The sequence below is a fragment of the Neoarius graeffei genome, chromosome 10, assembly GCF_027579695.1.
Source record: "Neoarius graeffei isolate fNeoGra1 chromosome 10, fNeoGra1.pri, whole genome shotgun sequence".
Classification (NCBI taxonomy): domain Eukaryota; kingdom Metazoa; phylum Chordata; class Actinopteri; order Siluriformes; family Ariidae; genus Neoarius; species Neoarius graeffei.
The window spans coordinates 93,322,732-93,336,441 of record NC_083578.1 but is presented as its reverse complement, the minus strand read 5'-3'; the positions used below and the strand labels follow the sequence as shown (position 1 = coordinate 93,336,441).

Below are 13,710 nucleotides of genomic sequence, written 5' to 3'. Positions count from 1 at the left end.
TTTGAACATAAAGAACCTCGTGATGATTATGCAGCGCCCAACTTTGCATTTGTATTGTCTTCTGAAGATGTTTTGAATATTTGTCGTACAGAGAATGTCATGAGCTACGTCGCAAAACAGCAGACCAAATACCTGGTACACCTACGTAGCTCGACAAGAAACGTCTAGTGTCGCCAAAAAGCTTCTGTTCAACGATAAGAATGTAAAGAAAGGTAGACCAGCTGTCACGATGGAGCAACAAGTTCTGCATCATTCTGGGTTGACAGCTGATCGATTTTAACGAAGTGCATTGAAGAGAGAGATCAACAAAGATATGGTTGACTACGTTCGTGGTTCTAACCGCTCTACGTCAGCAACTGCCGACAGGAGTTAAAGACGAAGAAGAAGAAGAGATCTAGGTGTGTAACAAAAACCTGGTTATAAAATTAATACATTTGACGTTCTTCATACTAATATAATGTATGTAGCCTCGAAAAATAAGTCTACCCAGTTAATTCTCATCTCATCTCATTATCTGTAGCCGCTTTATCCTTCTACAGGGTCGCAGGCGAGCTGGATCCTATCCCAGCTGACTACGGGCGAAAGGCGGGGTTCACCCTGGACAAGTCGCCAGGTCATCACAGGGCTGACACATAGACACAGACAACCATTCACACTCACATTCACACCTACGCTCAATTTAGAGTCACCAGTTAACCTAACCTTCATGTCTTTGGACTGTGGGGGAAACTGGAGCACCCGGAGGAAACCCACGCGGACACGGGGAGAACATGCAAACTCCACACAGAAAGGCCCTCGCCGGCCACGGGGCTCGAACCCGGGCCTTCTTGCTGTGAGGCGACAGCGCTAACCACTACACCACCGTGCCGCCCCCAGTTAATTCTGTTACTTATTATTTACAGGCCCCCGGGGCCATACTCTGAGTTTCTTTCTGAATTTGCAGATTTTATCTCAGATCTGGTTATTTCCTTAGACAAAGCTTTAGTTGTCGGAGATTTTAATATTCACTTCGATAACCCAGAAGACCCTTTGAAAACAGCGTTTGTCTCCATCTTAGATTCAGTAGGGATTAATCAGAATGTCATAGGACCGACCCATAATGGTGGTCACACCCTCGATCTAATACTAGCATTCGGGTTAAATGTAGAAAATATAGTCACACTTCCACAGTCTGAAGTTATCTCAGATCATTATCTCATCTCATTCAAACTATGTCTGAGTAATAATATATGCACCTCACCACGCTACTGTATTAAACGTACATTCACGTCAACTACTGCACAGAGCTTTATAAATGATCTCCCAGAGTTATCAACTTTGATTGGGTCACTGTCAGCCCCTGCAGAACTTGATCAGGCAACTGAATGCTTAGAGTCAACATTCCGCCATACTTTAGATAATGTAGCTCCTCTAAAAAGGAAAATGTTCAGAGACAAAAAATTAGCACCCTGGTATAATGATGACACTCGCACTTTAAAACAGACCACTCGAAAATTGGAACGTAAATGGTGTCAAACAAAATTGGTAGCGTTCAAATTAGCGTGGAAGGAGAGCTTCCTGAAGTATAGAAAAGCTCTTAGTGCTGCGAGATCAACATATCTCTCCTCCCTAATAGAAGATAACAAAAATAATCCTAGATTCCTATTTAATACTGTAGCAAAATTAACCAGGAATAAGTCCACTATAGACACATGCACACCTGCAGTATGGAGTAGCAACGACTTCATGAATTTTTTTAATGACAAAATTGAGAATATCCGACAAAAAATTCAAACTACTAATTTAAGGTTAGACAATGCAAGTGACCCTGTAGTTAACAATATAACTGTATCAGATCAGCAATTAGAATGTTTTACTCCCCTTAGAGAAACTGAATTACTTTCATTAATCTCGGCATCAAAAGCCTCGACTTGTGTACTAGATCCCTTACCTACACGTCTATTCAAACAGATAATACCTGAAGTAATTAAACCGCTTCTAAAACTAATAAAAAATTCTTCTCTTATGTACCCAAATCCTTTAAACTAGTAGTTATCAAAGCCCTGATTAAAAAACCTGACCTTGATCCTCTGGCGGGAAACTTCGGAAAGGCAGTGAGGTGAGGAAAGGACTCTCCAAACATTTTTCCAAATTGGATGGATTTATTGGTGAATTATGCCACCAAAAAAGAACTTTACAGCCGAGGAAGGCGAGGACATTAAAAAGTCACTCGACTTTCTGGCAGAAGAGGTTTCTGTTATTAAACAGCAACAGAAAACCATCATGGACCTGGTGATGGAAGTGAAGTCGCTCAGAACGCCGAGAAGGACCGGCGTCTCGCCCACCTGGAGAGCAGAGTTGCTGAATTAGAACAGTACACCAGGATGAACGACGTCATCGTCACTGGGATTTAGATTAAACCCCAGTCATATGCAAAAGCAGTGACAAGGGAGGGGGAATCTGATGAACTGGGCAGCAACTCCGTGGAGCAACAAGTGTCGGCATTCCTACAATCAAAGGGAATTGATACTGATTGCAGCAACGTCGAGGCCTGCCACATTCTACGCAGGAGAGACCAGGAGAACACCGCCATCATCAGGAGATTCATCAGCCAGAAACAAAGCTACACTGCTGAAACAAGGAAGGAAACTGAAAGATACAAACGTCTACATCAACGAGCACCTGACAAAACGCAATGCTGACATCGCCAGAAAAGCATGACATCTCAAGAAGGAAAATAAAATTCAATCAACATGGATCACCAACTGCAAAGTATTCATCAAGCTGAACGGTACACCGGAGGAGGCGAGAGTTCTGGTCATACGGAACATCGAGGACTTGGACAAATACCAGTGATGGCTATCGGGACTGTACGGTAATCAATACCGACGTGACACTACACCAAACCCAGCCATGACACACACCGAAATAACTCTTTCATCCATTACTCGGAACACTACTCGGCTCACGCAATTGCTTGTTGATTATGAAAACCTGGAACTGAAACCACATGAATTCACTGACCACAAACTATTGGATACAGAAAATGACACAGACCCGGACAATAACTTTTTCTCAACCATTAATGACAATCGCCACCATTACACAGAGGAACAGTCCAATCAGTCCACTGAGGCTGTGGGGAAATGATCAATAATACACTTCAACAGCAGAAGCAGGGACGCTAACTTCAAACACATCAAGAAATACTGAAGTCAGTTTACTCATCCATTCAGCATAATCGCCATATCGGAGAGCTGGACTGACCTGGAGAAAGGAGTGGATTTCCAACTGGCTGGATATGAATTTAATTCTATAAACAGGAAAAATAAAGGTGGAGGAGGAGTGGCGGTGTATGTGGACTGTAATTTGAATTATAAGTTAATAGATGGCATGACAGCGGTGATTGATAACTTATTAGAATGTTTAACAATCGAAATTAATATTGAAAAAAGTAGAAATGTATTAATTAGCTGTATATATAGAGCGCCAGAAACTAGTGTAGAGGCGTTTAAGGACTGGGTAGAAAAGACATTTACAGTAGATAATAAAAAAAAAAAAAGTTATCTTCATTTGTGGGGATACTAATATTGATCTGTTGAACCCTAATAAGCACAGTATGACTGAGGAATTTATTAATACCATGTACAGTATGAGTCTCCACCCAAAAATTACCAGACCCACCAGAATTACTGACCATAGTGCTACCTTAATAGATAATATATTTACCAATGATATAGATAATAAAACATTACAAGTGGAATATTAATCAATGATATTAGTGATCATCTACCAGTTTTTACAATTTGACTGTAATCATAAGAGAAATGTGACAGACCATAAACTTAAGTACAGAAGAGTTAGGACTGAGGAGGCCATGTTTACATTAAATAATGATTTATTAATACAAGACTGGGAATCAGTTTATAGAGAGAATAGCATTGATGGAGCATATGATAATTTGAATATACTTAAAAAGTTATTAAATGATAAAAATTGCCCACTGAAGCAATAGTACAAAACAAAACTATAATGACCAACCTTGGATTACTAAGGGATTACAAAATGCCTGTAAGAAGAAAAACACTCTATATAGAGAATTTATTAAATTAAGAACCAAAGAGGCAGAAAATAAATATAAAAAATATAAAAAGTTAACGAGATGTAGGAAGGATTATTATGGTAAATTAATATATAATAGCAAAAATAATATTAAAGGAATATGGAATATATTAAATAGTATTATTAAAGATGGCTCTGGACAAATACATTACCCTAAATACTTTAATGACAAAGGTATCGAAAATTATAACATGGATGTAGTTGCTAATAGTTTTAATGATTTTTTTGTTAATGTTGGACCAAGATTAGCTCAAAATATCTCTGATCCGGTAACAAATGATGATTGTATAGATAATATTATAAAGAGGAATTCTTGTTCTGTTTCTTACACCAGTAGATGAGAAGGAAATTATTGATATAGTTAATAAATGTAGTAATAAAATATCCACAGATTGTAATGATATTGATATGAAACTAGTGAAAACTATTATTGGGATTTCTAAACCATTAACATACATCTGTAACTCGTCATTTCAACCCGGTACATTTCCAAGCAATATGAAAATAGCAAAAGTAATTCCATTGTATAAATCTGGGGACAAACACAACTTCACAAATTACAGACCTGTTTCTTTACTTCCTCAATTCTCCAAAATTCTTGAAAAATTATTCAATAACAGATTAGATAAATTCGTTAAAAAATACAAACTACTCAGTGATGGTCAATATGGATTTACAGCAAATAGATCAACAGAGATGGCACTAATGGAATCAATTGAAGAAATCAGTAACTCTATAGATAAGAAATATGTCGCTGGGATATTTACTGATCTTCAAAAAGCTTTTGATACTATTAATCATGATATATTAATTAATAAGATGGAACAATATGGGATAAGGGAAGTTGTATTAAATTGGACCAGAAGTTATTTGAGCAACAGGACAATTTGTGAAGTTGGGTGACTCTGTCTCAACTCGTTTGAATATTGATTGTGGTGTCCCAAAGGGGTCAGTATTGGGTCCTAAACTGTTTATTCTTTATATAAATGATATGTGCAATGTATCAAAGATTTTTAAGATGGTATTATTTGCAGATGACACAAATATGTTTTGTGCTGGAACAAATTTACATGAGTTAGAAAACAATCTCTTCAGAACTGTGCAGGTTAAAAAGTTGGTTTGATCGAAATAAATTATCATTAAATCTGTCTAAAACAAAAATAATGTTATTTAATAATTATAAAATAAATAGGGCAATAAATGTACAGGTAGACGGTGTTGATATTGAAAGAGTTTCTAATAATAAATTTCTTGGGGTAATAATAGATGATAGAATTAATTGGAAATCACATGTAAAATACATACTAATGAAACTTTCAAGAAGCATATCTGTGTTAAGTATAGCTAAGCACATCCTGGACTATAATTCACTCCGCATTCTTTACTGTTCCCTGGTTTTACCGTACTTAAATTACTGCTCAGTGGTGTGGGGAAATACGTATAAATGTTCACTTCATGTAATAACTATACTTCAAAAAAAAGAGCTATAAGAATAATTCATAGTGCTGGTTACCGAGATCATACTAATTCACTATTCTTAAATTCAAAATGTTTAAAATTCAGGGATATTATAGAATATAAAACTGCCTTTATAATTCCTTACTTTGTACATTATTAAGTACCAAGGAATATCCAAACAATGTTCTCGGATAGAGAAGGGGGCTATAATTTCAGGGGGAAACCGAAATGTAAAATTCGCAGTGCTAGAAGAACGTTAAAAATGTTCAGTATTTCTATTTGTGGAGTACAGCTAAGGAACAGTTTGAATGTGGAGCTCATGAAATGTACAACTATAAACCAGTTCAAAAAAAAGGTATAAGGAACAGATCTTTATGAGGTATAGGGAGGAGGAATTACAATAACATCTCATCTCATTATCTGTAGCCGCTTTATCCTGTTCTACAGGGTCGCAGGCGAGCTGGATCCTATCCCAGCTGACTACGGGCGAAAGGCGGGGTTCACCCTGGACAAGTCGCCAGGTCATCACAGGGCTGACACATAGACACAGACAACCATTCACACTCACATTCACACCTACGCTCAATTTAGAGTCACCAGTTAACCTAACCTGCATGTCTTTGGACTGTGGGGGAAACCGGAGCACCCGGAGGAAACCCACGCGGACACGGGGAGAACATGCAAACTCCGTACAGAAAGGCCCTCGCCGGCCACGGGGCTCGAACCTGGACCTTCTTGCTGTGAGGCGACAGCGCTAACCACTACACCACCGTGCCGCCCTTACAATAACATTCTATTGATAATATAAGTGTATATATGTGGGTATGGGTACATACGGATAGGACGACTTACATCAAACTAATATCGTTTTAAAAGGTAATCAATCGATTGTATCGATACTAGGAAATAACGCATTGGATTTAAGCACGTCAGACTTTATATTGGTGTGGGGTTTTTTAGCACTTTTAATGATAATGGCGTTAAATGTTATCCGATTTCAGTCTGCCTGTCTGTGACGTCATCGTCACACGCCAGCAGCAGCACAAATCAAAACATAGCATGATGGCAGATAGCAGAGGAGAAGCCAGCGAGCGGCAAATTTTCAAACCAGCATTACGGTCCAGTAATTGGTTGCACTTTATTTTTGATATCTATTTATATTTGATAATATTGTAATATTTTTGTGTTGGAAAAACAAAAGCAGAAGTTTTAGAAATACAACCCCGATTACAAAAAAGTTGGGACAAAGTACAAATTGTAAATAAAAATGGAATGCAATAATTTACAAATCTCAAAAACTGATACTGTATTCACAATAGAACATAGACAACATATCAAACGTCGAAAGTGAGACATTTTGAAATTTCATGCCAAATATTGGCTCATTTGAAATTTCATGACAGCAACACATCTCAAAAAAGTTGGGACAGGGGCAATAAGAGGCTGGAAAAGTTAAAGGTACAAAAAAGGAACAGCTGGAGGACCAAATTGCAACTCATTAGGTCAATTGGCAATAGGCCATTAACATGACTGGGTATAAAAAGAGCATCTTGGAGTGGCAGCGGCTCTCAGAAGTAAAGATGGGAAGAGGATCACCAATCCCCCTAATTCTGCACCGACAAATAGTGGAGCAATATCAGAAAGGAGTTCGACAGTGTAAAATTGCAAAGAGTTTGAACATATCATCATCTACAGTGCATAATATCATCAAAAGATTCAGAGAATCTGGAAGAATCTCTGTGCGTAAGGGTCAAGGCCGGAAAACCATACTGGGTGCCCGTGATCTTCGGGCCCTTAGACGGCACTGCATCACATACAGGCATGCTTCTGTATTGGAAATCACAAAATGGGCTCAGGAATATTTCCAGAGAACATTATCTGTGAACACAATTCACCGTGCCATCCGCCGTCGCCAGCTAAAACTCTATAGTTCAAAGAAGAAGCCGTATCTAAACATGATCCAGAAGCGCAGACGTCTTCTCTGGGCCAAGGCTCATTTAAAATGGACTGTGGCAAAGTGGAAAACTGTTCTGTGGTCAGACGAATCAAAATTTGAAGTTCTTTATGGAAATCAGGGACGCCGTGTCATTCGGACTAAAGAGGAGAAGGACGACCCGAGTTGTTATCGGCGCTCAGTTCAGAAGCCTGCATCTCTGATGGTATGGGGTTGCATTAGTGCGTGTGGCATGGGCAGCTTACACATCTGGAAAGACACCATCAATGCTGAAAGGTATATCCAGGTTCTAGAGCAACATATGCTCCCATCCAGACGACGTCTCTTTCAGGGAAGACCTTGCATTTTCCAACATGACAATGCCAAACCACATACTGCATCAATTACAGCATCATGGCTGCGTAGAAGAAGGGTCCGGGTACTGAACTGGCCAGCCTGCAGTCCAGATCTTTCACCCATAGAAAAAACATTTGGCGCATCATAAAACGGAAGATACAACCAAAAAGACCTAAGACAGTTGAGCAACTAGAATCCTACATTAGACAAGAATGGGTTAACATTCCTATCCCTAAACTTGAGCAACTTGTCTCCTCAGTCCCCAGACGTTTACAGACTGTTGTAAAGAGAAAAGGGGATGTCTCACAGTGGGAAACATGGCCTTGTCCCAACTTTTTTGAGATGTGTTGTTGTCATGAAATTAAAAAAAATCACCTAATTTTTCTCTTTAAATGATGCATTTTCTCAGTTTAAACATTTGATATGTCATCTATGTTCTATTCTGAATAAAATATGGAATTTTGAAACTTCCACATCATTGCATTCCGTTTTTATTTACAATTTGTACTTTGTCCCAACTTTTGGGTTGTATTTTTTTTTTCAACCTAAAGTGTTGGTTGCACTTAATTCAAATAAAACATCAATGCATTTGCCACTAATTATTGTTTACTTGTTTATATCCATAATTATACCTGATTCCCTTACAAGAAACAGGAATCTAGAAAACTTCACCTGCACTGTCCAGTATCAAGGTACTTATTTGTCACACTGGTTTAATTTTTGGCTAAAAAGTTACTGAATCAATTTCAAGTCACTGAATCGTTTCGGATCGTATCGTTGTAAACGAACCAAAATCATCCTTGAATCGTACTGGCAACCACGAATCGTGATTCGAATCGTATCGTTACACCCCTAATAATAATTATATATATATATATATATATATATATATATATATATATATATATATATATATATATACACACACACACACACACACACACACACTAGTGCATCTCAAAAAATTAGAATACCATGAAAAAGTTCCTTTTTTTTATAATTTAATTCAAAAAGGTAAACTTTGATATATTCTATATTCATTACATGTCAAGTGAAATATTTAAAGCCTTTTTTGTTTTAATTTTGATGATTATGGCTTATAGCTCATGAAAATCAGAAATCCAGTATCTCAAATTATTAGAATATTCCCTAAGATCAATCAAAAAAAGGATTTACAATACAGAAATGTCCAACTTCTGAAAAGTATATTCATTTATACACTCGATACTTGGTTGGGGCTCCTTTACCATGAATTACTGTATCAATGCGGTGTGGCATGGAGGTGATCAGTCTGTGGCACTGCTGAGGTGTTATTGAAGCCCAGGTTGCTTTGATAGTGGCCTTCAGCGTATCTGTATTTTTGGGTCGGGTGTTTCTCATCTTCCTCTTGACAATACCCCATAGATTCTCTACGGGGTTCAGGTCAAGCAAGTTGGCTGGCCAATCAAACACAGTAATATCATGGTCAGCAAACTATTTGGTAGTAGTTTTGGCACTGTGGGTAGGTGCTAAGTCCTGCTGGAAAAGGAAATCAGCATCTCCAAAAAGCTCGTCAGCAGATGGAAGCATGAAGTGCTCTGAAATCTCCTGGTAGATGGCTGTGTTGACTCTGGACTTGATAAAACACAGTGGACCAACACCAGCAGATGACATGGCACCCCAAATCATCACAGACTGTGGAAACTTCACACTGGGCTTCAAACACCTTGGATTCTGTGCCTCTCCACTCTTCCTCCAGACTCTAGAACCGTGATTTCCAAATTAAATGCAAAATGTACTTTCATCTGAAAAGAGGACTTTGGGCCACTGAGCAACAGTCCATTTCTTTCTCTCCTGAGCCCAGATAAGACACTTCTGACATTGTCTCTGGCTCAGGAGTAGCTTGATATTAGGAATGTGAAAGTTGTATCCCCTTTCTTGAAGATGTCTGTTCGTGATGGGTCTTGATACACTGACACCAGCCTCAGTCCACTCCTTGTGAAGCTCTCCCAAGTTCTTGAATCAACTTTTCTTGACAATCCTCTCAAGACTGCGGCGATCCCTGTTGCTTGTGCACCTTTTCCAGCCACCCTTTTCAGCAATGACCTTTTGTGGCTTACCCTCCTTGTGGAGGGCATCAGTGATCATCTTCTGGACAACAGTCAAGTCAGCAGTCTTCCCCATGATTGTGGTTGTGTGTACTGAACTAGACCGAGAGATACACTGTGTTCATACTGTTTTACTCAAACTCGAAATGAAATATTCTAATATTTTGAGATGGGTTTTTTATGTTTTTGTACTGTATGCCATACTGATTAAAATTAAAATAGAAAAATGCTTGAAACATTTTAGTTTATGTGTAATGAGTCTATAATATATAACATTTTCACTTTCTTAAATAACTGATGGAAAATATTGAACTTTTTCACAATATTCTAATTTTCTGAGATGCACTAGTGTGTGTGTGTGTGTGTATATATATATATATATATATATATATATATATATATATATATATATATGGACTGTATATATATTGTATATATGCATAACAAGTATCTGTATATATGATTTGATCGATATTATACCATGTTGGTATGTCTTGGTATGTTTTCTTTTTTTGTTGATTGTTTTCTTTTGGATATATATAGTTTATCGTGGAAAGTGACGTTTGATTAGCGGTGGTATAGAGGGTTAGGATTTGATAAGTTATTTACTTCTTACTAATCCTTTCCGAACATTATGTTACTGCCTTGTGGCTACGCTATTCTATTTGTTTATGATGATGTTTTGATGATTGCATTTTTTTTTTGTATCTTTACTGTTCAGAATAAAGCAACCAACCAACCAACCAATCAATCCCTGTCAGCTGTCCAATTATCGGCCAATATCAAACCTCCCCTTTATCTCCAAGATCCTTGAAAAAGCTGTGGCACAGCAGTTATGCTCATATTTACATAGGAATAACATCCATGAAATGTATCAGTCAGGATTTAGACCTCATCATAGCACAGAGACAGCTCTGGTTAAAGTAGTAAACGACCTACTGTTGGCGTCTGATCAGGGCTGTGTCTCGCTGCTTGTGTTGCTTGACCTTAGTGCAGCATTTAATACCATTGATCATTCCATTCTTCTGGATAGACTAGAAAATGTTGTGGGAGTTAAAAACTAAAACTAGTTCATGCTTTCGTTCCCTCCAGGTTGGATTATTGTAATGCCTTACTGTCTGGATGTTCCAATAAGTGCATAAACAAGCTCCAGTTAGTTCAAAATGCAGCAGCAAGAGTCCTTACTAGAACTAGAAAATATGACCCCATCACCCCTGTCTTATCCACACTGCATTAGCTCCCAATCACATTTCGTATTGATTATAAAATACTACTATTGACCTTTAAAGCACTGAATGGTCTCGCACCACAGTACCTGAGTGAACTTCTGCTCCTCTATGACCTGCCATGCCTACTTAGATCAAAAGGTGCAGGCTATCTGCTGGTACCTCGTATAGTGAAGGCTACATCAGGGGGCGGAGCCTTTTCTTACAAAGCCCCACAGTTATGGAACAGCCTTCCAAGTAGTGTTCGGGAATCAGACACAGTCTCAGTGTTTAAGTCTCGGCTGAAAACATATCTGTTTAGTCAAGCCTTGTGTTAATGGTGTTTATGAGGTAAAGGTGTAGATCTGGAGGATCCTCAGACAGAGTGTTTTGGTAAACTGGGATGTATGGATGCTGTCAGTCCCCACTCGCTTGCTCACTCGAGTTTGTTGACGGTGTAGTGGCTGCTGCTTTATGTCCCGGGGCTCCCTCATGCCTGTGTTACCTTCTGGCTCTCCCCTTTTAGTTATGCTGTCATAGTTAGTTGCCGGAGTCCCTGCTTGTACTCTGTGCAATATGTATACTGCTCCTACTTATTCAGGTGACATTGGGCATACCTAACAACCTGTGTTTTCTCTCTCTTGTCCTCCCCCCCCCAAAAAAAAAAAATCTGTCCCTCTGAGTTACATGTCGGTCCTGGGATCCAGATGCTGACCTCTTTTGCTCCTCAGACCTGCCTAATCTATCCTGGTGCCCTGTGTCTGGTTGGAGTCTCATCACATTGCTCCTGTGGAGGGCGGCCCCACGTGGACAGTTGGGGGTTGTGCCCGCAGGACGCTCTGGACTCTTGCAGTTGACTTGCTGACTTTGGGACTGTGGTTGTTGTGAACGGTTTTGCGCTCGGGTTTCCGTCAGTGGGGGGTTTATAGCATCAACGAAGCTGACTTTATGTTAGGACTGTTAATGTTATAGTCATGCTGTCTGTTGTTGCCTAAATGAGGATGGGTTCCCTTTTGAGTCTGGTTCCTCTCGAGGTTTCTTCCTCATGTCGTCTGAGGGAGTTTTTCCTTGCCACTGTCGCCACAGGCTTCATCATTGGGGATAGATTAGGGATAAAATTAACCCATATTTTAAAGTTGTTCATATTCTGTAAAGCTGCTTTGCGACAATGTTTATTGTTAAAAGTGCTATACAAATAAACTTGACTTGACATCAGGCGAGTGATTAACTAATTTAGTGTCATAAATGAGCGAGCACAGAGAACACGTTTACCTAATTATTAACTTATTTGCTCATTCTTTCGTGCGAACATTTGTTCATTTAATTAAAAACATTCAAAATTATAATAAATTGCCAAAAACATAATAGTTTCATTAATTAATTACCACATACATACACACACACACTTATATATCACTTTATATTTCATTAGATTTTGGTTAAAAATGAATGCCATGTGATCTTATCAACTGGATTTAGCAACTACTAATGCCTTCAGCAATGACAGTACAACTGCCTTTAGCAACCACTAATGCCTATATTGGGGAAGCGCACTGCAAAGATGCTCTTCGTCCTGTTGCTCTTTAGACTCCTTCTTACAAGTGAGTTCAGGAAAACCACGTACAGAGACAACGTTCATTGCTTAAGAGTCTCTCAACTCTCTCTTTGGCTCTAAAGGGCGACTTTATCAGAAAACCCACCCCTGGTTAATACTGGGATAGGAGACTGCCTGGGAAGACCAGATCCTGGTGTGGAAAGGACTTTGTTTTTGAAAACATTTGTTTTGTCGAGTCTTTTGTTAATATTTTTTATAAAAGGTAAAGATCTGGATTTCCTGGTGACACAGCTGTACTCTGGGACTCTATAGGACACAGTTATAGAAGCGAGTTATTTATAAATCACACTATCTGGTGTTACCCAGATGAGGCTGGGTTCCCCTCTGAGTCCGGTTCCTCTCAAGGTTTCTTCCTCATGTAGTCTTGGAGTTTTTCCTCACCACCGTCACCTCAGGCTTCATCATTAGGGATACATTTAAAAAAAAAAGTATATCCTGAATGTACAGATTTGTGTAAAGCATTAAAAAGTGCTCAGTGTGGAAACTAAACGCAGTGTTCATTATGGAGTGTTTAAACTGAACCCTGTTTACTGTGGAGTGTTTATAAAGTGAATATAAATCACTGACCGCAGGAGGACGGAGACCGTGGAGTTTTCCTTCCCATCGCTGTCCGGGTTAAAGACCTCCCGCAGTGTTTGCGGCTGTGTGTGGACTGGGCTGTGCTGCTCTGTTGTGTTGTGTTTTTCTCTCGCTGCGTCCGTCCGCAGTTCTAAAGTGAGAGAGAGAGTGAGTGTTCCAGGGGCGGAGCAACATGATGACGTCACCACTACACCTCACTGTCCCGAGAACTCCCTCATTAACCCACTTCCGGTTACTGATGGCCGCTAGAGGGCGCGAGAGACCAGACCAGAGAAACGGACGCTCTGATTAAAGATTACTTTAAACGAGAAATATTTCAGATTTAACTCGTGATTTTTAAATCTCTGCCACATGAGGGTCATTAAAATGTAAGTA

The 13,710-nt window shown here is 39.1% G+C and overlaps 1 protein-coding gene across 3 annotated transcripts in view; it reads right to left on the bottom strand.

Annotated features, from left to right (window-relative positions):
* Positions 1–13,500, bottom strand: part of slc44a5b (solute carrier family 44 member 5b) — a 69,868-nt gene extending 56,368 nt beyond the window's left edge. The window contains exons 1-2 of one of the 3 annotated variants that reach the window (XM_060932680.1): positions 13,324–13,497; positions 13,059–13,152 (exon numbers count right to left, since the gene is read on the bottom strand). Coding sequence is in view for 2 of the 3 variants with exons in the window: in XM_060932681.1 (XP_060788664.1) it covers positions 13,324–13,360 (37 nt within the window). In the remaining variant the exon portion in view is untranslated. Of the gene's footprint in view, positions 1–13,058; positions 13,153–13,323 lie in introns of all 3 variants that reach the window. The other 2 variants (XM_060932681.1, XM_060932679.1) reach the window with 2 other exon arrangements.
* Between the last annotated feature and the right edge of the window lie 210 nt (positions 13,501–13,710).